Source organism: Coturnix japonica, chromosome 13, assembly GCF_054131305.1.
Source record: "Coturnix japonica strain WE chromosome 13, WE-NBRP24, whole genome shotgun sequence".
NCBI classification, from domain to species: domain Eukaryota; kingdom Metazoa; phylum Chordata; class Aves; order Galliformes; family Phasianidae; genus Coturnix; species Coturnix japonica.
In genome coordinates, this window is record NC_140675.1 from 8013985 (window position 1) to 8039122 (window position 25138).

The 25138-nt window shown below is 38.8% G+C and overlaps 1 protein-coding gene across 13 annotated transcripts in view; it reads left to right on the forward strand.

Annotated features, from left to right (window-relative positions):
* The first annotated feature begins 818 nt into the window (after window positions 1-818).
* The window catches only part of SHISA9 (shisa family member 9), a 169875-nt gene continuing 145555 nt past the window's right edge, over window positions 819-25138 (forward strand). For 5 of the 13 annotated variants that reach the window (XM_015876446.3, XM_085513761.1, XM_085513758.1 and 2 more), the window contains exons 1-2: window positions 1382-2352; window positions 9256-9383. In XM_015876446.3, coding sequence (XP_015731932.1) covers window positions 1751-2352; window positions 9256-9383 — 730 coding nt within the window. In that variant the 5' untranslated portion in view covers window positions 1382-1750. Of the gene's footprint in view, window positions 1066-1268; window positions 2353-9255; window positions 9384-12034; window positions 12109-25138 lie in introns of those variants that run through there. The other 8 variants (XM_085513753.1, XM_085513759.1, XM_085513756.1 and 5 more) reach the window with 6 other exon arrangements.

A 25138-nucleotide genomic window follows, 5' to 3' on the forward strand; every position in this document is an offset into this window, starting at 1 on the left:
GAGGTGGAGGTTTTAAGAATTAAATATTAACAAAGAGGCTGGTTTGGCTGAGACCAATTGATTTTCTCTGCTGAGGAATAAAGGGGATTTCTGAGCTGCAGAAAGGCTTCCTGCCAACCCCTTCGGTGGAATCATCACACTGTACTTGGAGTCTATTTTTAAGAGAAAGCAAAGGATCACAATTAGCTAACGACAGCCCTCTCCAATTCCAAACGTCTGCTTTGTCCTCTGCCTCACCTCTCTATCATTCACTGTTTCACAACTCCACAGGAGCCTGGCCCATGTTCCTGGAGAGCAGCGGCCGCACAGCCCCCCCTCCCTGAGCTGAGGCCACCCAGATGTGTCCCTGAGGAGCACGGAAGCTGCTTGTAACCCCAGCACATACTGCTAAATCACGCCATAACGGGCTTGTTTCCTACATCTGGTGGCAGCATAGCATTCAGGATAAGAGTATTGCTGTTTGTGCAGGTTGCTGCCAAAGCATACGGCGGGGATGACAGAGTCAAGTAGCAGGGATGGGGAACGAATAGCTAAAAACTCTCCCAGAGTCAGCGTTCTGTTTGGGGAAGTTATTTTAATTCAGTGTCTCACAGACAACCTTACTGCGTCCCCAGGATCCGGCCCGACCGGCATCATAACGAGATTTCTCACTAAGGAAGCGCAGGGATAGCTCACGTTTAGCAGCCACACGCGTGGCCCCGCTGTAAGGCACGCAGCACGAGTAACGGACGCTACCTGAGAGCAGGGCACGTCCGCGCTGTAGCGGAGTCACAGCCCCGCACACACCGCCCCGCCAGGACCCGCCCGCCCCTCACAGGTGCGTGAAGCTCCGACCACACTGCGACGCGCAGGAGCGGAGTGCTCCTCCCGCGCTCTGGTGCGCACCTGGGCCTGGAGCCCGACGCGCTGCAGGGGGAGCGACACCGCAGTCGCCCGGCGCCGCCCCCCGCCCTGTCCGGCCGGTACCCCCAGCGCAGCGCAGCGCGCAGGAGGGGAGAGGAGGCGCTCCCGCGCTTTCGAAGACGCACCTGTAGGGAGCGCCCACCTAAGCGGGAAGTCTCTTATGTAAGGGATCTATGGTGGGGGACGGGCGCTTCGGGGGGTTGCTGGGCGCGAGTGAAGCCCCTTGGGAAGGCTGCGTGGGAGCGGGCCAAAGTGGTGCCCGGGGAAAGGGGCTATGCTCGGTTCACGGTGTCCAGGCGTCCGCCGGCAGCGTGGCGATTAGGCTGGGCCGCCTCGCACTCACGCTTGCTGTGGAGCAGCCCTTCCCCGTGGACTATGTGCCGCTCCGTCCGGCCGCACTCTGTCCCTCGGCTCGCCCGGCTCCGGGCGGGGCTCTGCGGGCACCGGGGGCCGGGCGAGGGAGTCGTGCGAGGGGCAGCGCCGGGCTCTACGCGAGAGCGGAAAGTGGGCGCCCCGGCTCCCGCGATCGGCACCAGGCGGCGCGAGGCGGTCCCCGCTCCGCTCCTTCCCTCTGCAGCGGCCTCGCCCCGGCTCTCCCGCCCCACGCCCCTCTTCCCAGCCCGCTGTTGTGCGCTGCCCCGCGCTGCCGCCGCACCTCCACCCCCCCCCCGCACTCCTCCTCCTCCTCCTCCCGTGCGCTCCCTCTCCGCGCTCCCCGCTCCACAAGTGCTGCGCGCTTGCTCGGCTCCTCGGAGCAGGGAGGCGCGAGGCTGCGGCGCCACCCGGGGTCCGTAGTGCTGAAGGCGAGCGCGGGCTGAGGCGCGCCCGGCCCTTGACCGAGCCCTTTATGTTCAGCTCCTGGCGTGGCGCAGCATCCAGCAACTCGAGCGGCGGCGACGGTTCTGAGCCGGGGCTGAGAGGCGGAATGGAAGGTTTCCTTCGGCTGCTGTTCGGCTACTTGGTGGCGGACTTGCTAACGCTGGTTTGTCGGGCTCAGGAGAAAGCTGGCCAGCAGCTGGGGAGCTTCGTGGTGCTCTCGGGAGGAAACCACTCCAGCCTTGGGGAACAACTGGATCCCTCCGAGCCACCTCCCACGCCGGACTTCTGCAGGGGCTACTTCGATGTGATGGGGCAGTGGGACCCCCCCTTTAACTGCAGTTCGGGGGAGTTCATTTTCTGCTGTGGCACTTGTGGCTTCAGATTTTGCTGCAAGTTCAAGAAGACGAGACTGGATCAAAGCACCTGCACGAACTATGAGACGCCGCTGTGGATGAACACTGGGAAGCCTCCTTCCCGCATAGATGACCCTCTGCACGACCCCACCAGGGATAAAACCAACCTCATCGTCTACATTATCTGTGGGGTTGTGGCAGTTATGGTGCTGGTGGGAATCTTCACCAAACTAGGGCTGGAGAAGGCGCACAGACCTCAGCGGGAGCACATGTCCAGGTAAGGTTGGGTGCCAGGGTGCAGGGTCCCTTCCCCCATTGCTCCTCTCCAAACAAACAAAAAAACCCAAAACAAAAAAAAACCAAAACCAAACAAACGTTAAAAACTCCACGAGTTCCTGCTAAACAATATGTCTATCTAGCCAGGCAGGCTTTGTTCCCCTGCAAGGTAACTGAGGAGACCAACTTCAGAAAGCAGGGCTTCTGTGGTTCCCCAAACCAATAGTTATCATAGTGCATGCATACAGAGCAAGGATAGAAGTAACAGGGGAGTGTACACACAGAGTAGTCAATTTATCTGCAGCATTGGACCCTCTCCCCAGTAATATCCAGCAAGTCTTCTCAGATACATTGTATGTGAATAGGAAAGCAGAAAAAGCCTGAAAGCAGAAACAGTGGATTATAGGAAGCCTGGTAGGTTCTCTCTTCCAACTGTTTTGAAGCCTGGAAAATGTTTTTAACTTCTCAACTGAAGATGTAAACAGATGTCATCTCACTCTCCCCTTCCAGCTGCAAAATGGTTTTGGCATGGCTTTCTCTACTCCCCCAGCCTCTGAAAGTGTGTGAGCTATTTGTAAAATGCCTGAACTGTGAAAATGAGCCAGGGTAGAAGGGATCCGGGAGACAAAAAGGAAATGCTAATGTAGAATTTCTTAATGTTTTTCAGTTGCTGTTGGAAGGTTAAAAACATAATATGAAGATCTTGTCACCTATTTGTGTGTTACACTCTATGTCCGCTGTGCAATGGCTGAGTTACATCAATGAGAACCTCCCCCACCAAGAGTTAGGCATGCTGTTTTCTGTCTACTCCAGATACAGACTGCCTAGTGGTGGATAGGCAGATGGGCAGCTCAGGACTGAGCCCAGTGTCTTAAACAACATATTCCAAACCAAGATTGTCGTAGCAGTTCAAAATCAAGGCATAACACGTGCCAAGTTTGCAGTCTGTCTGTTGTTTTTTTTTTTAATGCTAATCCCGGGCACATGAAAGTAAAGCAGATAGGGGGGAAAGGCATTAAAAAAGGAAATTGCTTCATTAAATAGCCTAAACCAACTCCAGTGTCTTGGGCAACTTTAGAAATGAAATGCAATTAAAATGATGCCTTCTACTGGACATGCAGTAAGGCAGAAAGATTCCCCTTGCCCTGGTGATGATGTAGTTCACAGTCGTTAAAGCTTAGATGAAAAGTCTTACTCTGAAATACAGCACAAGAAATCAACTCAATACCTGGAGCCATGTCATGGCTGCTTATCGTGGAGTGAACAGGAAAAAGCCACCAAAAATACTCCTGCAAAGGCATTATCTGTTCACTAACAATTATTTGCTATTCATAAACTGATTGATACAGTTACTACTGAGAACAGCACATCACAAATTTCAGTCAATTCAATACTGTGTGTCAGTGGCAATTCTGCAAAGTCAGTTTTCTTTGAGCAAGACATATTAATCCTTTAGACATTCTGAATATTCAGACTACAAAACTGAGACAGAATATGTGAATCCCAATTGACTTAAAATCTTACCCTTGAACTAAGGGGCTGAAGCTTGTTTGTGAAAAGCTCTCATATGATTCAGTCTGTTTCTGTGGTGTCTTCGTGCAGGCAGTAAGTCAAAGCTTCTAACAAAAAACAGGACAAAGCAAAGGTGTAGCTATCCCTGCTTATACCTGGCTTAAACAGATCCAACTTCTACTAACAGAAATATTTGCTGAAGAAACTCTTTGTATTTGCTATCTAAAGTACAGGTGTTAAGTATTCTGAAATGATATTCTGTCTTCTGATATTCTGGGAAATAGTATTACAAGGGACCAGAAAATATTCCCTGTTGTGTGTGCATAAAGATTTGGCTTCTGAAGTGGTTCTTAGAAAGGTCATGTGTTATCCTAATTACTTAACATTGTCTGAGATCTTGTACCTTCCTCACCGTGAAAACATTCAGATAAGGATTATAGCAACTTTGAAAGTCATGATCACATGGAAAAACAGTCACCCACTCACTGCACATAATAGCTAGTCATGTTCTGATGAAGCAGCGCTATGGGTTTGGGTTTTTTTTTTTTGTTTTTTTTTTTTTCCCTCCCCAAAAGTTATTACACTCACAGCTGTGTGGGGCGGGTCTACTATGGCATCACTTGTAAAAGGAATTAATTTGTAAATCCTTTGGGCAATCTAAAAATCTGTTCATTTAGTGAAGAACTGAAGTAACCCCTTTGTCCTCAACTGTTTGTTTAACTAAATTATTCCATCCTCATTGTACACTACTAGTACTCTGAAAAAGAAGTTGCAGTGCTCAAGAAATAATTTGTTTAAATCACTAATAGTACCAGAAATTAAAATAATATCTAGTCTGTATTTGTATTCACTTTCTTTTGCAATACTAATTAAAATAAAAAAACAAACACAACAAAGCCAAATAAAAACTAGAACCCCTTATGTTTTTCTTCTGTAGCAAATCTTATTAAAAAGCAAAGATGTAATGCACTGAGGGTGTTAGGTAGGCCAAATCAGAAATGTGTTACTCCATTTTGGCTGGCAGCAAAAAACATACAGAGATGGATTTGTTATCTATTTCTGTTGCTAAGATTGTCTCCTTTCTCTTCCGTACCCCACAGGTACAGGAATTACTGGAATTCTTTTAATTCTTATGAACAAATTCACTTAAATAAAGGCTAGTACTGTTTATCAGATAAGATGATGGATGATGTAAACTGACTTTTTTTATAAGGGCTGATTTTTTATTTATTTATTTTTTTTTAAGTGAACAGGATACAACTGGTGTAAATTGTGTATTTCCACTTTTTTATTTGCTATTAAGAAACATGAACAGAGACCTGCACACAAGAGTGCTTGTAAACAGAGACAGGTCTGTGCCATGCTTAGTAATTCTTTGCATCATTTCATCTTGCAGTCAGTGGATCTGCTACTGTAGCAAGACACTTGTGTATGTTAGACAAACTTCACAGAGTAGGTGAGCTTAGTTTCTATAACCTCTCATTATATTTTGTTTACTTCTATATCAAAACAAACCAAGAACACTCTATTTATTTCACTGAATTTTCCTGAAATACTCCACAATGAAATAACACCGGGGAAATGTAGTGAAAACAACCCATAACTAAAACAAACAAGCAAACAAAAATCTACATCAAAACCCAGTGAGCAAGGCTATTTAGCAAAAAGAAGTCACTTCCTTTTAAGAAAAAAGGCCAAGTGTACAGCTGCTGACAATTTATTTCTTTTGCTTTTCAATAGAACACTCTTACTGTTGGGATGGAACTTAAATATGGAAGATGAAGGTAGGGAAGGAAGTATGGTATGAACTGAATCATATATTTTCCTTTAGACATCATATGATAATACACTGTTTATATAATTTTCCTCTTTAAATTTGTTACTTGATGTTAAAAGGAGATGTTTCCTCAGCTACCGTGTTAAGGAACTAAGCAGAGTAATTCTTCCTTTACCCAAATGCCTTTTAAGAGAATAAGGTGGTGTATGTTATCAGATATGGCAGAAGGACTGCATGTGGCAGTACAGTGCCTCAAAGGAAAAAGAAACAATCTGCCTCCTGAAGGATACCTAGAAGCTTTGTTGCTTACAAGGGCAGCACGTGCTTGCTGCTTAAGACTTGCATCAGTGGAGCTCTGTAAAATGGTGAATCCTCTCTTGACAGTGTGTAGAATAGGCAAAAGTTTGCGTTCCACGGAGCAGATTTTTCTGTAAATAAAACTACACCTTTGTCTTCTTCCCTAATCCTCATGGAGAATGTGCATACGGACCCAGAACTGAATGAACAGTATTTACACTTGTACTCTCTAGCTCCTGTTCTGGTGGTGTTGTGTGTGGTTTTTTTTTGTTGTTGTTTGTTTGGTTTTTGTTGTTTTTTTTTCTCTCCCAGGCAGTGCTTCTGGTAGCCTGTTAGCAGCTTTCTGAAAATTAAGAGCCATCTGATTTTTTATCCTTCTCAATGTGCTAAGCTCCGAAGTCAAGTCTTTAGTTGATTATTCAAAAGGCATGTACCTGGGGCCAACAGAAGTCTGACTTGCCAAGATGCTGAATCCTACATGTGAAATTATTTCCCTTATGGATTTAAACCTAAATCTAAATTCGGCCTACCTAACATGGATTTTGGAGGCAAATTATAACAACTGACCTTTCATGAAATAACTTGTGTTTCAGCTTTCTCAGCCTTACAACCGTAAAGGAAATGGCTGGCTCCACGTGCTTTGTAACATCTGAAAATAATATTATATATCCAAAGAGAAAAATCTTATGGCAGAAGAAATCTTGCGACAGTTCGATAGCTCTGAGCCATACTTAGGTAACATTTTTCCACTTCTGTAAAACTGCAGTCAATGTCAATATATCAATATATAGGACTTAGATATCGCTACCTTTTAGATTTCCTTTAAAAATCATTATATATAGCAATGGTGTGAATAAAGCCTCTCCACACATATCACTTTTTAGTAGGACCTACTTTGTAGTTTGATATTCAGGTAAGAAATGCACAAAGTCTGTTGGCCTCTGCAGTATTTTTTGAAGCAAGCATCTGTTCAAGGATACTGCTGTGTACCCTATGTACACAAAACTCTATATGGGCAAATCCCTAGGAAAAAAAACAACAGGTAACTGCATTGCCTTTGTGCTTTAGTAATACGAGCTGCCACACATTTTTAACTTTCCCTGACATCAGTGGAAGATCAAGGCAAGCCTTTTGTTATATGAGCTATTCTGCCCTGGGAAGACTCTGTAACTTTGGCTAATGTAGTACAAACATAGGTGCTGTGTCATTCAAAATCATTAAAAATAGAACTTGACAAGAAGTTCCTTTTTCCTTGACATATTTGTATAGCTAATTCCTTAAAACTTGGCTGAAAAAAAGCCACACTAAAGCAGTAGAAAACTCATTTGGTATCTTCACAGTCAGTCAGTAGTTAATCTGCTGTCATTTAAAGCCTGTAGTTAACAACATTCAACGTCATATTAAGGGCAATGAAGAAAACTTTTCAGAAAACCTGCTCTCACAAGGCTGGGAAATACTGCGCTGTATCACAGGTTTACACAATTTTAACGCCCATGATGAAGTTAGGAACTTTGATTTGTGCTTCTTCTCAGAAATGTGCCCACCTGCCTTTGGAGAAAAAAAAAAAAAAAAAGTAATGACATCTTGATGTCAATTTTTAAAAATAAATCTGTATTGCATAAATTGACTATGTATTGATAGCTTTGGTTCCTGTTATTCTCAACTGTCTTTTGCAATTTAGTGCTTTCTTTTTGCATCTTTTTCTGCATACCCTTGTGAGATCTCTCTTTGTGAATTTTTATTATTCTGCTATGTAGGCCAGCTCTGCAGTTTCTGCTGTATAAGCATTGCTTCAAATGGAAGCACTGCTCTGATACCATTAATCATTTGGTTACTGTCTTCTGACCTTTTACAGCATTAAGAGAATTCTGTAACATGTTGATCACAACTGTAAATAGTATTTAATAACACGATGCTAGCCCTAAGCAGATGGAAACATCAATATCAGTCATCAGTGTTCCTGCAAACAGAGAGTGATATGTATTTTAGAAGTCCTCTCTGTATCTTAAATGAAACAGCTATTTAATATTTAAAAGTACAGTGCTCCTTGATCAAGAAATCATCATGTAATGGAACCACAGTGCAGGAGCTAGGTGGTACCTGTTGCAAATTTCACCAGTGGGCATTTATTATTTTTATTAATTAGTTTATAAACTTGATGCAGTGTCTGGGACACTGTATAATCTGGCAGTAAATTAAACTAAACTAGGCACAGTCCTTGGAAGATGCATTTGTTCCCTTCAAAAAGCAGTTCAAGGCATCTAAAAATTAACAGTAAGAAAAATGGAGGAAGCAAATAACGGTCAGTGATGTACCATTTTGCATGGAGCTCCAAAGACACTGGTAAGACCCTGTGAGTGTTTCCATTGCCGAAAGGAATGGTTTCTGCAGGTGGGTTGGTTATATTTGCGGCACAGTGGTTCAGCAGGTAGTTGTGTGATGCAAACCTAGGGGCTAACCCTGTTCCTAGTGAAGTCAATGGTGAAACTCCATGGCCTAGAATAAGAGAGGGAGATGTTTGGAACTTAAAACATAGCTGATACATGTCTGCATTCTTACCTACACGATTTACACAGGGCAGGTTGTTTGACAGTGGACCGAGTCCACAGAAACTATGCAAATGTGGGATGAGCCACGGTGTCACATAAAATTACTGCCTGCAGTGCTGCAGAAAACCCCCACGCTTAGCTTCAAGTTGGGCCTGGCCATACTGTGAGGACTCTTTCTGCTTGCACAGAGCTGCTGCAAAGCTTTCATCCTTTTTCCAGCAATGTTACCACAACAGCTTTGCTCTATTGTAATGATGAGGTCACTCTTAAAGAAGTGAGAAAAGATGTTTTTAGCCGACTTTCTGAATTGAGAAAGCTCAAATCCCTGATTGTGTATGGTGTCATGCCTACTGGATTGCTACAAGAAAATTATATTTAAACCTTTCATCTTTGTTAACATTTTTCATTGAAAATGATCTAGGCCACTGCATTGTGTGGTGCTCTATGCAGCTGCATGTTTAAAAAGAGTTGACTCTGACAGACCTGCTCAGTTTGACTGTGATGGCAATGTCATCAAGAACAGGCAATTGAAGAACTTGGCAAGTCTCAACAAGCTTAAATTATGTTTCTGTGGAGTAAAGACAGATGAAGTCTTAGGTGTGAAGTCTCATGATTAATCTGAGTTCCCGGTTTTGCTGCGAATAGAACTGTTTTTTCAGGTAGACATGATAGACTGTATCCCAAACAGAAACAACGCACCTGGACTATAGTGCAAATAACTTAAGAAATTTTCCAACAGTTTTATTCTGAAATTTTGTTTGTTTTTCAGGGCTCTTGCTGATGTGATGCGACCACAAGGTCCGTGTACAACAGATCATATGGAAAGAGATCTCAACATTGTAGTACATGTGCAACATTATGAAAACATGGAGACAAGACCTCCTCCAAATAATTTACGTAAGTTGCATAATAACGGCATTATTATTATTATGAAATGATATTGGTGGATGTCAAATGCGAATGTACGATACAAAGGTTCTGGCAAATTAGAAATAGTTTATCTCAGAATTAGAAATACCTAGATCTGGTAGAAAAAGTGCAGTGCTTACAGAAAATCATTTTGATGTGTAAAAATGAGTTCCTGCCTTTGTTTATTACCTTACTGTCTTGGTTGACTCTTTTGAATCTTTGTCTCTAACTGATATTTTTGTTAAGCACATCAACCTATTCCTTATTCTTTGTTTTTTAAATACCAAAATAAAAATGGCTAAGTTTACAACAAGATTTAACAAGATGTATTATACATCTGTAACACCCAAAAAGAAAGTAGTCCCACTGGGGTATCATCTAGTGGTGGTCTCGTTATCATCGCCACTCGTACAGTAGTTAAATACATTCCTGGAGAGCATGAAGTTGTATGTAGTTTTCAATTTCTTCTTTTTTTTTTTTTTTTTTTTTTCCCTCTAGTGGAAATTCAAGAAGAAACTATTGAGTTTCAAATAATATTTTTGTTTTGTATTTGCTATTATTTATTTGTTTTTGAAGATAAATCAAAACTACAACTTGGGGCTTCAAAGGAAATATGGTAGTTATTGTGAGATTGTACTGCTCCCTTCTTTTTGGGGAACATCATAAAAACAGGGGGAGAAAGAGAAGATTCATGTGCTGCGTGCACTCCTGGTATTTGTTTAGTGGTAAAGGCCGATGGTGATTTCTTATGTGCATGGTTACAGGACAACAGGAGAAAATTAAAGCTGTGATGTCTAATAGATACCATATTTAGTGAAGTCTGATATCTAATCTGTCTGCACTACTCTCCAGCAAAGTACTTCCAGCTGGGCATGTGCAGTTCTACACTTCTGAAGGGGAAGTACATGTGTATGGGAAACTGGTAATCACAGCCTGAACCTCTGATTAATCAGCTGAGGCAAGTGTTGGGTCAGCTGTGGGAGCACAAGTGAAGATAATTCATCTGTGCACCCGGAAGGGGTGGAGCTTGACTCCACCTCTCCTAGACTTCATTTAAGGGCTGACAACCATGACAGCAGCATCTCTGTTGGAGATGGCTCCTTTGTGGAGATTGGGTGACCAGACTCAGCATGTTCCAGTTAGACTGAAAGCATCAGCATTGGTGAGTTTTTCCTGTAGATAACCTTTGGCTATCTATTACCACCATTCTTTTATTATTATCTTCATTCTTGTATTATTTCCTACATTACAACATGCATACCACAGCATTATATCTCTTAATTTTATAAAAGCACAGTTTCTTGAGAGGAACGTATGTGTCTCTCAATCAAAGGTGCTCTTACTGCTACTTTTTGCTCATGTGGTTTGAGGAGGAGGTGCTCTCTTGCTCTCTCTCTTTGCTCTATACTTCTTTGCCAATCCCTTCTGATTGTTCCTGTCACTGTGTTTTCAAGCAGAAATATGCCAAATACTCATGTAATCAGGTTACAACGGGTTAGTTTCTGTCATATGTGAAATGTATATTCAGAATCTCAGTTAGTGAAGAGGGCCAGAAAGTAAGTAGATTCCTGCTATATTGATTGCATCTGTAATTTTGTAATCTTCACACTGAGATTTTGCTTAAAACCTTGTATACTTCAATATATGACATAGTCTCAGGGCTGCTTTAGATGCAGTTCAGGCATTCCTGCTATGAATAGAAACCTTGGAAAAAAGGCAGCAAAGATGGTAGTTGTTTCAGTCTAGTCAAATTTATGGATTAAGTCGATCAATTTTTTGGTGTAGACCTTCAAGTGGTGAAATTACTCAAGGCATCTTTTAATATTACATATATCTGCTTTGTAGCTTTCTGTTTGTTGCCACTATATTGTCTGGTAAATTCATCAAAAATGCTTTGGAAAGAAGAGCTATTTAGAGAAATTTCCTAAGCCCAGTGTCTTAGCAATATGAAACTTTAATGTGGAGTTCTGAAACACTGTAAGAGTGCAGATATTACTTACAGAAACTTTCTCATTTCAGCATTACCTACTCCTAGTGCTGGAAAAGTGGCTTCTTGGTATATTTTTAAGAAGTAAATTAGCAAAGCTCAAGCACAGCTTTCACTGAACTTCTGTTCCAGCTCTTTTTGTATACAGAGAAAATGAAGTACTACAAACTTACAGCATCAGACACTTCAATATATATTTTTTAAGTTCTCTTAGCTAGTAGGTAGGAAATGGTAACTTAGCAATCTCAAAATGAAACATAAAAATTTGATACTAATGTACTTTTCACATTGGGCTGTAGATATGAAGAGGGCAGGAGTAATCTCTTAGGCATTATGTACTATTTCCATATGCAACTTTCAAAAATATTGAAGACAAACTATTGAGGGCCCAACATTATTAAAAATATTCTGATTCGAATATTAATTTTCTCTATTGCCCTCTTGAGAAAACATCTTGTTGGTACTGCCAACCCACTCTTGATGTGTCCCTTCATGCTGTGTCAAAATGACAAACTTTGCTTCACCTCTGATAGTGAAAATTTGTGTATTTCTGTCTTTGGACTGTTTATTACCGGAGAACAAAGACTTGTAAGCATAGCTATTTGCCAAAATCAATAGTGCAATGGAAGGCCAAAGTAAAATTTCTTTTCAGCATCTTGGAGTGCCCTTTGATCCTGGATGTACCTTGGCTCCTGAATAAACAAAGATTTTCTTTCCTGTGCCCAGGTAAATCTAGACAGCTTCGACATTTATTAGTGAAAGCTGCTTTGTCCTTAGTGGTTGTTAGTTGCCATAATTTTCTCGTGATAATGTGCTTTATTTAGGATTTCTTTTCTATTATTTTATGTCATTAGAATGGAATAGTGCTTTGTAAACAAGCAGCAGTTATCTACCTAGAATTACCACATTTGAGTTCCCTAGCATGGCATATTAAACACAATTTTTAAAAAGCATTTGTAAATTATATTAAAAACAAAACCAAAAGCAAGTATTGCTGGAGAATTTGAGATCAGTTTTATTCACCTCTATTTAACTTTCACAGATCTTAACAGAGCAGAAGCATTCAAGATTTTTTTTTTTCTACGTGCTGTGTTAGAAGTCAGCAATTTATTAAACTTGGGATTATAAAACCAGAGCATCAGGATTTAGGAGCCTTTCTAGCTATATACTTATTTCTGGAAGATGATTGCTGGTATTATTTTTAATTCATATTTTATGATGGCAGAAAGTAACACTTATGTTAGAGCTGTCCACAGCCACTTTTCCTAATGACCAGTAAAAGCTCAGTTACTGTCGTCTTGCACTAAGATATTTAAAGCATTCATGCACAATCCAGGGATTGAACTGACTTTAAAGGGAAGCCAATTTGAGACTAAGGTGAAATGCTAGCTTTTAGTTAGTTCGACATACGGGTTATTTCTTCATTTTTAATTTAACACAAAATGTTGCACAGTATCAAAATAGCCCATTTTAATACTAGCCAAAGATTTGCAGCACACATGATTAAAACAACTTTTCCTCTTCTTAAAGGGAATACTGTGCTGCTGTATTTGATTGTCAGTTGTTCTGGCCGCTTGCTCATTACAAATGCTAGTGCTGAAAACAAAGCTACGATATTTCTAAAACTGACGCCCTATGATAAGTTAATTTTATTTTTTATTTCTTTGCACTGGACAATTAAAATATAAAGAAGAGGGTATTTTCCAAAGTTCTTACATACTGGAATAAACATATCATATTGTGTATTCCCATGTATCACCTGTGGCTGTAATCTGAAGCTCAGCCTGTTTCTCTGTGAAACCATCACTAATTTGACTCTGTGTAAATGCAGTTAGAATTTGCAAGATTTTTTTTTTCCCAGTCTTCTTCATCCTTTGTGAATATAACTTTCTTGTTGTTTACTGCAGAGATCTTTAGCAAATTGATTATGTTTAGCATAAGAAAGTAAACATAATCTGATACAGACAAATTTATGGTTCACTGCACTGCATTGTCTAAGCATAACTCCTGCTTTTGCTCCCTGGAAATAAGCATACAGGCTTACTGAGAAACTTTGGTGAACTACTGTCTTTGAAACACAAAGCTCCTGGAGTACACAAATTAGAAACTAATTTACTTGAATAGTAATGAGTAGGTAGTCACAGACAATGTGCAGGTATTACGTAATAACATACTTCTGCTGATAGGGGCTTCAAAACAGTATTAAGAACATTGTTCCAATGAACGGATGCAAAATGCAAAGGACTGAGCAAAAAACTTTATGCTTTGCCTTATTGCTATCTAGGTTGTTTGATTACAGTAAAATGCTTTTACAGACCTGATTATATACAGTCCAGACCAAAGGAACTGGACTAATTCTACATAAATGTTAATTAGCTGTTACCTCCTCTCTCAGAAGGACAAACTATAGGTAGAAAAGTTGATGTCTAAGGACAAGGCTCTAGCCATGTCTTATGAGCAAACAGATGGAGAAGACTAATAAATTTCCAGCCAAGAAAAAAGCACTGTGACTGAAAGAGAAGTAAAGCAGTACTGCTTATAGACTGTTCTGAGACAGTGAAGAATGAGGGAGAATAAAATGGCCAGCTTAATTGGACAGTGTACTTAATTCACAAGAAACTACAGTGTTGTGGCAGACGAAAGGAACAGTGTTCAATAGGAGTGGGGAATTTGTTTCGAATTGAAAGCTTAGTTTTCACTAGTATGCAAAAATTCATTTAACCAATTAATAATCTACCCATGAAGCACAATGATGCTATTAAAAAAAATAATAATTTAGGTCTTTAAGTTGCTGACCTAAAAGCCAGTAGGCTAAGATTAGCCCTGGAAGAGGACTACTTAGTGTTACATTTGGACAATGAAAAACTTGAGTTGTAAATTACATACTTTACAGAAATGATAATCTAAGAAAAAGGGCACAGCACAATCATATCATAAGCCATGTCAAAATATTGTTGTTTTTTTTTTTTAACGTAGTTTCTGTTTGAGGTTAAAAACAGTATGCTGCTTTGTCACAAGCATCTTGAGACCACTTTTTAAACCACTTTCAATTAAATTCTAGATATTGACTTCAACTGATATTATGGTGTCCAGTAGAACTTAAAAAGCATTAGCAAATTGATGACAGAATTCTTTTTTAGAATTCTTTTTTTTTAATAGATTTTTAAAAATTAATAAAACTACAGCTGTGGTGATAAGTATTACAGCTCCAAACCTTCCATGCTGGAAGCGATTTCCCATAGAACTTAGCATCTAAAGATGCATTTCTTTCGCAACCAACTCATTCACTGTTAAAGACAGTGATGTTTAATCTGTTCTGACTGCTTGTTTAGCCTCATAATTATTAATATAAAAATGTTAGTAATTTACGCTCAGATTTTAATTCAGATGCATGATGCTCATTTTAGAGAATGTTCTTGAAACACCAAAGAGGATGTTAAAGGAATTTAATTAGAACCTGATAGTGAGAGATTCTGAATTTATTTAGGAAAGATAAAACAGTAAGAAAAATTAAATATTTCATTAAGCATCAAAGTGGTACTTTTCTCTAATTCATTAAGGAAAAAAGGATAATTTTGAAAATGTTAGTATATACTACATACAATAGCTTTTCATTGGCAATTACATCTGTCTTCACCTAGGTACGTATGTCAGAACATGAACTAGCTCCATGCTTTTGAGATCATCTTGTTAGCTTAATCCACCAAATGAAAAATTAAGCTAAGGCAAATAAAGACTATTGGCATGAACAAGGACTGAGTATGCTGAGTCTATAATCCAATACAACTTTGAATTTGAAGTTACTGCACAAGTTCATTGGCTTTTGTCCTTATTCTAAAAGATATCTTGGCAAATATGATTTTGTTGGAAAACCAATAAAAATGCTGTATACCCTTTCTGTGATTTTAGTCAGTGAGATATGTTTTGAACAACAGTGGGTTCATAAGCTTTGTTCAATTAACCATTTCCATTAGGACTCAACAATGAAGTTTTTGTTGTCTTCACTTATTGTGCAGTAAGAATAATTAGATCAGATTACTGTCTTGCATCCTATATTTACTTTCAGTGAACTTTTAAATAAGATAAGTTTGACTTATTTTAATAAAAGTATTCATCACTGTAAAACATATTTGGGAGAAAAACAGTTAACCACTGATGTTATCCTTCAGCGGCAGTATTTAACTTTATTATTATAAAAATTCGAAATATTTTATAATGAATCTTAAAAGATGGAACAAATAATTTATAAAATAAAAACCAGTAATAATAGAAGAGAGTACTGCAATAACAGACTACTGCCTAGTTAGTTCTGAGTCAACAGCAAACTTGAAAATAGCTTATGAAGGATGAGACTTATTTTGATGTAATCGGGTGCAGATTCAAGTACGTGGAAATGCTGCCCAATGGCACAGGGATATTTTTACTATCTAGCAGATGAAAAGTCCATTATTTAAATATAGTTTGGCTTTGGAAAGTAGTTATGCCGTTTCTCTTGAATCTGCTTTTACTTCTGTACCGTCTTCTTATGTGCTGTCATTGTAAGTATTTAACAAGTGTTTGGTTTCATGGGAGATTAAGTACTTAGTCCTGTCATCCAACACTCACCTGAAAAAAAAGGCAATCCTTAGAAGAATAAGTATCATGCACTGCTTTGGTGCTCTGCCACTTGTTAAACATTATTAGTGAAGTACTATTTCCATTACATCAACTCAGTAGCTAAAATTGTATTTAGTATTATTTAGTTTACCTGTTTGAAAATAATTCTCAACACTGCATAACATCCAGCACAGAATTTTCCCACTTTTCACCTTAGCCATCAGCAGGGTTCATTGTCACTGCTTCTGTTTGTTGCAGGGATTCTTAATGTGAAAAACTGATAAGGTAAATAATGTCACAGTAATAGGTTTCATGTTTGGGGAAACAACAACAAGTAACCAAGAACAATAATAAAAAAATATTACTTACAGAAACTTTCTCATTTCGGCATTACCTACTCCTAGTGCTGGAAAAGTGACTTCTTGGTGTATTTTTAAGATGTAAATTAGCAAAGCTCAAGCACAGCTTTCACTGAACTTCTGTTCCAGATCTTTACTTACTGATTAAAAAAAACCAAAAAACTGATATGGTAAAGAATGGTAATAGGATGTTTGGGGAAAAACAATAATAAAAAATTATTAAAAAAGCAAATAAAAAGCACCTTTTGCTTTCATGGTCAGTTTGCCAGCATCGTCACCCAGACAAACTGTACATGCCTTTTCTTTAACAAAACAATATTGTTTTTAACTGTTGGCTTACAATTGGATCATCTTTCTAGATCTCCTAGCTCCCAGCCTCACATTTGGACCAAAAATCTTTCATTATTGGACCGAAAATCTTAAAACAAATTCTTTAGTATCTATCTATGCATGCAGGGGCAAGTATAAACTATTGTAAAGTGATTTTCCACAACTAAACAGATGCTTTTATGACTGTTTTAAACTTTAACGTTGTATTTTAGATTTTAAAGTGCTGTTGTCAGATTACTTATCCTCTTCTTTTTTTTTTTTAATGCAGTCATACTGACTTTGCAACCACAATCAGTAGTTACAAAATAGAGGCTGACAGCATACATTAAAGAGCTTATGAATACCCATTCCAGTGTTACAAGATGATAGTGATATTTAGTAAGAATTTCAATCTACAGATTCAATCATAAACAATTTTTAGAAACTTTGTTCCATGTTATCTGCTTTATTTCATAACTTTGAGATATGCACGTTAGCTGACTGCAGTTTTCTTATTGTCAGATAAAACTAGGAAGGGAATCGAGTGTTTAAGAAATTGCATTGTTGATTTTGATAATGGGAGCAATAGTTGGAAAAAAAAATAGTATCTAGTACCATTACATAAAGCTGCATTATAATCACACACATTATTACATGGTGTGTTCTACTTCTTTTTTATTTTGTATACAAAAAATTTTCAACTTTAGTTTCTAGTTGACACATCTGAATTTTAAGAGCCTTTCAGGAACATACTTCTGTAACTGATACATCTAAGAAACATATGTCCTCTTGCACAGTTTAAGGTTATAACTATACTTCTGAGTTCACAGTTTGTAGTATTCTCCAGAATAACCCAGTTATGTTTTACCATCTAATATTTGGCAATTAGAAGAAATGCACATTCAACATATAGGTTTTTATGCACATATGAGCATACACAACAGTGAGAACAGGTGAATGACAAAATTTGTACACCTTATTAGGGTTAGCAGTTATTTACCTAGAAGCATTCATAACCAAGTTCCTCAAATGCAGATGTATTTTATATCCTGAAGAGTTTGCTGTTAACTGTTGTTTTGGCTTTTGCACTCCACAGAAATAGCTAGAGAAAAAAACAAAAGCCCAGCCTTTTCCATGTAGCCCGTTGCTCTTTCAAGGCTTGTTCTGATTATCTCCTATCACTTCTGAATTGCTTTACTGTCTTCTCTTAATGAGTTGTGTTCTTACTGCTGCCTCTTCTGCTACCTCAGGAACAAGTAGTATTTGGTGATGCTAATTTCCACTGGGTTAGAAAGCACACAGATGGCCATTCTGGACAAAATTTGAAAGTTCCACAGGACAGAAAAATATTGCAAGTGTCCTTATTAGTGTTTTGTCTTAACAACAGGGCACTGGGGGTGAGCTGCTTCTGCCATGAATGTGTCCACAAGCTTGTGGACACAGGTTAGAGATGGGTCAAATAGAACCTTTACCCAGGGACATTACTACTCACTCAGGGCTACATACCTGTCTTACTGAGGGGAATCAGTTTTGTTATTAATCCAGAATACAAGATATAAAGGGACAAAGGATGTTTATCTAATATCTTTTGAGCAAAAAAAATCTTCATGCAGTCTACAGGATTCAGTGATAGAGGAACAAAAATGTGCATTCATTGCAAAGAGTAGTGAAGGCTAGGCAGTGGAAACTAGGAAAGTGGTCTGAGAAACCAGGAGGCTGGAAGTGGTTTTCAGGTAGATATGCCTTCCAACTCAGGACAGTCTGGGAGGTTGCAGATGTGGAAAACGCCCATGCCCTTGGCACAGACAGCAGAGCCATTCCTGCTCTTCCATGCTCCTGCTATTTGGTAGCAGAGCTGCTGCAGCTGAACAGCCTCTGCCCACTGCCAGGATGCAATCCAGGCCTGAAGGCTTTCTGCAGGTACTCAGATCTCTGTGTCTGAGCCCTGGCACGTTTTAGGACTGCAGGTGGCAGCTTTCACTTACTGCAGTTGGTCTGAAATTTCACTGGGGAAGTATAGAAGCAGAGAGCTGCACTCAGTGAGGAATTTTCATTCAGGTCTTTCCTCTCATGGAGGAAGGAAGTCCATGTTTGGGAACGACGACTGACCAAGAGCAGACTCAGTGGCCAGCAAGGTTTGGTCTGTGTAAAACAATGTGCTTCTCTGATCCTGCACAAATGGAGATGAGTTCTTGAACATTCTCCCTTTAAAAGGAATGAGGGTTACTGACAGTAATTTTAACAAGAGCTTGCATAGGAAACATCATGAGTTTCAGCGCTGACCAGGAGCTAAAGTGGGGAAGACACTCATAATTTGTGTACCTGGCTCTTTCTTTCGTACCCCTGAACGTCATAAAGGGACAAACACTGTGTTAGATGCAAAGCAGCTCCTGCTGGGGGCAGGGCTGAGGGTCAGGAATGGCACTGCTTCTAGAGCTCTGCTCTACCTCATCAGATAACTACATCCATACATATTTATCATAACTCATCTCTTTTCAAGGCCAAACCTTACCCCAAATCAATTAAAACAGTTTCAAGTTTATAGTCATAGCTCTGTAGCTGAATTGCCATTAAATACTTTACTTAGTTAAATAAACTCTTATAAGGATTTTTAAGCAACGTCATTTGCATTTATAATTCATTACTTCTTTCCCATCCCTTTAAAAATTACTTTTTTGTTCTTGCTTTTTCTCCTTGCTGGATATCAAAGCTCTTAGGAAAAGGGGTCTGTGGAAAGGAATAATTTTTCTCAAAAATAAATCTTAATTATTCATTGTTATATGGAAAAGACCCATAGAAAAATCAGGAAAAGAAGTCAGCATACACTCTGTAGGATAAAACACTTGCAGAAGCCTTATTCATAGATGTTTAATTAAAATAAAGATTTCTTTAAGAACTGTTATGAGCAAAATCTCTGCAGAACAGAGATCTCCTTACTCTCTAGTATCTGTTCAGGAATTGAATTTGCAAGTTTGCACATAAAAGCACAGAAGTAAAATTTTACTTCTGAGTCCACCCCAAGCTATGACTGTGATGGCAGGAGCCAGGGGCCAAGCGTAGATAGTGTTTCTACCAAAATAGTAACAATTACCAGAAACTTTGGGATCTTGAATATTAAAATTAAAATTGTGCTTCTCTGCAGTTGTTCACATTTTTAGCAGATACGTTATAGAAGATGTATACAAAATATAACTTTTATTATTAGGAGGCTCTTCCCCTGACTTGTTCATTATATTAATTTAGCGCACCCACCTAGGAGTTGCATAATACCAATTATCTTTCCAGTTGTGATTCTACACATCTTATAGGGAGGTATAAATAACTGTGCAAATAGATTAGTCGTATTTCCTCTCAGGGTAAGCAATTTATAATAGGAAAAAACAATGCTGCAGGCCTCTTTTCCAGCACACATAAATGACATGCTTTATAACATGATGATCTTGCACTGTCATAGTGTGGCATTTTAAAGCCATTGACATTTACTTAAGAAAATCTAGCTAGAAATATTTGGAAGCTATACCTTACTTCCTACGTGACACCTTATCTCCATTTCTACAAATATAGAGACATAGGTGAAGATGAACCCTGTAATCGGAGACATACAGTTAGTGCTATGCTGGAATGTGGTGATCAACCATCTGCTCCATGCACAGAATTATTTTTTCATTCAGATTTTATAATGACCAGAATTGCACAAACATTTTTTAGAAAACAAACAAACACCCAATTAAAAAAAAACAAACCAGAAACACCTCCCATGTGGTCTACAATAGACAAGACTCTGCACACTAGCACGTCTTCATCTTAATAACTGATAAGGAGTACCACAGGTTCCCCTTGTGTTTCTTAATTTTACCTTAGCAAAGAGTTATATGCTCTGGCTTTCTACAGAATTATCTGTTCTTATATGCTGATCAATCAGCAAACAGAGGAAAAGAACAACTACAGAGTTGGGTCAAATGGGTTAAAAGTTACTACAGGGAGTAACAGACAGATGGACAAAAAAAACAAAATAAAAAAATCATTAGCTGTGTTCTCTTTTAAGAACAATAAACTCAGAGTTATCTACTGAGAGCAATGATATTCCACAGGGCACTGTCAGCATGAAATTTGGCTTCATAAACCAACTAAGTATTCAGATGGTGCTCTTAGAGCCTATAATAGTCAAATAGAGAGATCTAGTCATCAGAAGTTGGGAATGCCAGAAAAACAAGAAAAGAAGTATAGAAGGATCTGTGACACAGCCCATTCCTCATTGATCAGCTTTCTATCAATCACGATGATGCATGCTTTGTAGGCTCCTCGTTAATTGTATAAGAACGTCTGAAGGGACTGCAGATATACTGAAGGATCAGATCTATCTTACCTTAAACTGCAGGCTCAAAACTTGGCAGATTTATTCATTGCCAATTATTTTTCTTTTGACCTTACTTAATGCTGAGTATGCTAGAAGCTTCCATGTGGAAAACCCAGACAATAGTTAACGCAGTTTAAAAGCAGTATTAACCATTCTTTATGGCTGGCAATGCTCTTGGGAAAGAAGATACTACATGGTTTCAAGCATGGAAAAATGACAAGTGTTCATCAACGTAAGGCTGACTAGCATGATTACAGAGAATTCTTAAGTGCATATTTTTCTGTCTTTATCTCTGTATTTAAAACATTTACTTTCATCACAGACCTGTAGACCACACAGAGTTTGAGACCAATGCACCCTGGAAATTGGTGAGCATGAGCTAGTAACTTTGAAAACATTTTTCTTATACAATTACTGATAGATCTTAACAATTTTGAAGGAATTAACAGAAGAGAAATAATTGTCTTATTTTTCACCCAAGTAAATTAAAACTAGAACATATGCATGTCATACTCCAGAATCAGATGTACCTGAATTCTGGCAGCCACTATGTCATTATTAATACTCATCATCTGAAGAATCCCTTTAAAATATTTTCACAGTTACTTACAGCCACAGACTCCACTATATATGACCTGCATGAGAAAATTGCAGGTGGTATGCAGACTGCTTTCTGTCTTGTGGATTTGATAGCAGTTGCAGCTCCTAACTGTTATTCTCACCAGCTTTCCTTTAAGACAGCACTGTATTCTTTCTTAGCATACAGGATTAAAACGGGCACACACTTTCACTTGCTTTGAAACAGTTCCTGACACCTCATCCTTATAAAAGATGGTGCAGCCTTGCAGCTGACAATGAAGAGATGCGTTTTACAAGAAAGATGTCAGAAAGCACATAGAGTGAGTTCAACTGAAAATGCTTAACAAATGATTTTTTGGGGGGAAAAGGACTCAAAGTTACAGAACTAGGCAATTTGTAAGACCTACATAGCTCACAAAACCTTCAGAGCAGAGAGCAAGCCATCAGCACAGCCTTTCACTCCTTGGGGAATTCTATCTTGGACCAACCATTTCTCACAGTAACACTTATAACAATTTGTAAATGTTTGGACAATAACCATATTTCACTTTTCGTTTTAAGCCACAGATAAGTAATATCAGAAAGAGTAAAGCAAAAATGAGCCTGAAAATCATCTCATTTTACAATGGTAATAACAATTAATGCTTTACTCAGGTGTGACTAAAACACAGGCCAGGCAAAATCTTTCTCCCCACCCTGTATCTCAGGGTTGATATCATTGTTCCAGCTCAGTCTCTTTCACTTGATCTGATTCTCTCCCAGCAAAGCTTTTCTTGCTTTCATGTTTGGGATTCTGCTTTAAATGTGCCTGACAGTAGTAATGAGGACATACCACAATTAGTGACAAGGCAAGTATTCTAGAAAAATTCTTCCAGAAGAGATGAAATGAAATACCAAATACTATGTTAGTTTTTGGAAGTGATCACTAATTAGTAAATTTATGTCACGCTCTGTAACTTCAAGGAAAAAACAACAAATGAACACGCAAAGTTATTTAAAGGTCACCATTAAATAAGAAATAAAATAAAATGGTGAAAAGACTTAAAAATGCATGGGAAAAGTATCTTGCTGTTAAAAAGGTAGGGATCCATAAAGACAATATGGGAAAGACAGCATGCATTTGTTTCCCTTTCAGCACCCACAATAGCCAGAAAAATTGTTGTGCATTTTTTAAATCTTGAAGTTCTGCTACCTGGTGAGAATACCACATTTTTTAAAAAACACATAGTTGTGTTTTCTTACATCCTTTAACAATGACTGTTTTTACATATTCTGTAATCAAATATGATGTTTCTCTTCAGTCCCCATTCAATTTATTGAGTTTAGGCCCTTAATGATGTTATGATGTGGAATACCGATGCCGATAAAACCATGACAAATACATATATGATACCACAGTATTCATAGCCACATACATTACTATACAGATTCCTCCAAAGGTCACTTAATATGTAGCATACAGTACATAATATTCTCAGTGCTCCAATGACATGGAATCTAAAGGATAACTGGAGAGCAACTCAGTGCATTTTTCCTCACCCTCTTAAGCAACCCTCATTTTCCTATCCCTTCTGAGCATCAGTTGGGAAAGATCTTGTCCATTTGTTTATATATCTATATAAATCTACTAAAAAAAGGTGCCTCCTGAGAGATACATTTTCTAATATTACACTCAGCTACTCTCATAAAATTCCCTGAACTAACTTCTTATTGTATATTCTGAAACAGGCAGATGTGTTTCAGCAGCAGCAGTGTGATCTTTTGCCTGTAATTTACAGTATTTTGTAATTATCGAATAGATTAGAGCTACAGGTACAGAAAGGTCATGAAATTTGTATCTTCTTACCTTAGAAATTACTGCAGATAACATGTAATTTGCAGTAGCATACTGATCTTGATGCAGAAGCACTGGAAGTCAGGTATTGTCTTTCATTGTCTTTGACAGTCTTTGAATTGCATCCACTGTGTTTTAAATAAATATGCTTGAGATGCGATAGTATAATTTGTATCAGTGTAACACTACAACAATTTCAGAAACATAATACAATAAACACTATCATTGTTTACATAATCAAGATATTCTCATCTAATAACCCACGGATGCTTTTAACAGTCTATTATATCACTTGTGCTAATATTATTACCTACTCTGTGTACACTGAAATGTAATTTGAAACAGCAACAACAGAGCGCTTGGGAGCAGGAAATGCTAACCAAAACCTTCAGGATTTCTGGAGGTCACAAACAACTTTGCAGTCTGTCAGGCTGGGAACTGCTGACTGGGAAATGCTTCCCACTTCCCTCCAATTCCCAATTATTAAAAAACAAACATACAAACAAAACCACAAAATAACACTTTGAAAACATTAGGAATCAGTACCAATTTGGATTTTCTTTCTGGAGGAGAGTGGGAGAAGTACAAGTTTCTAGGATGCATCACACTTCAAATAAGAGTACTGAAATGTTTAGAGAAAAAAGTAAAATGACTATCTAGGCTACTGTATTAAATCACATGCAATTCACTAAATCCTTTGAGCATTAAGTATTCTAGAAAGAAATGAGCCTGCCAGTGTTCTTAATGGTGTCAGTAACCCGCTGTCTTAAGCAGACAGGCTTGCTAAAAACAGAGATGAGAGTGTTCATTAGCAAATGTTTAATTTATGAACACATTTGGTCCTAAGGAATGAAAATAAAGGTCTTTTAAACAGTAGAATGTTAGACTGAATTTTGGGTAGAATCATTACTCTACAGAGTGAAATTTGGGATAGGGTGAAGAGGGCTGCCAGGTGCAATGGGAGCTGCTGTGTCCTCGACTCTCTCCCTGTTACAACATATTTAGGACTAAAACAGTATCAGTGGCATACTGACATTCCCTCACTGTGGGAGAAGGGAAAAGCAAATAGGCAAAGCAGTGATCCACCAGCAACGTGCTCATATTGGTTAGCTTCCACCTGCCACTGCCTCTAAGCTCTTAAATGCAGCACAGAGGGCAGCTGCATCTTTGTGAACTGGCTTCACAGTCATGAATAAATGAGTTTCACAGATAAATCTAGGATCTATAATACAAGTCCTGTAACTTTACCAGCAGTTTCTATCACCAGCACATAGGCTGCAAAGCCAAACTTCTGACTGATCCTTCTATACTGGGTATTGTGTTTCTGTTTTTTCTTGGATGATGAATGCTTGTTTCATTTATCGTTACTTGCTTTGGTATCAGCCATTAATACAAACTAGAACTGTAAAATATGCTGATAATCCTGAGAGTTCTGTTAATCCCTAAGTACTAGTTGGAAAAGGGAAAATACTCATGAAAACAGTGTATGCTGAAGATTTTGCTTTCATGTGAATACAATTAAAGTTATTTCCTCAAGCTAATAGCATAAGTAATGATATGAGGAAACTCACAGACACTATGATTGTGCAGGAGGGAGAGTGTTTTCCTGGCTCCATGTTCAATGACCCAGGTGTATTAAACTGAGCTTCATCTGTTTCTTATGAGACAGAAGTCTACAGTAGGAAACACTGATTCTCCCCTCTGCTAGCTAAACACCTGAAG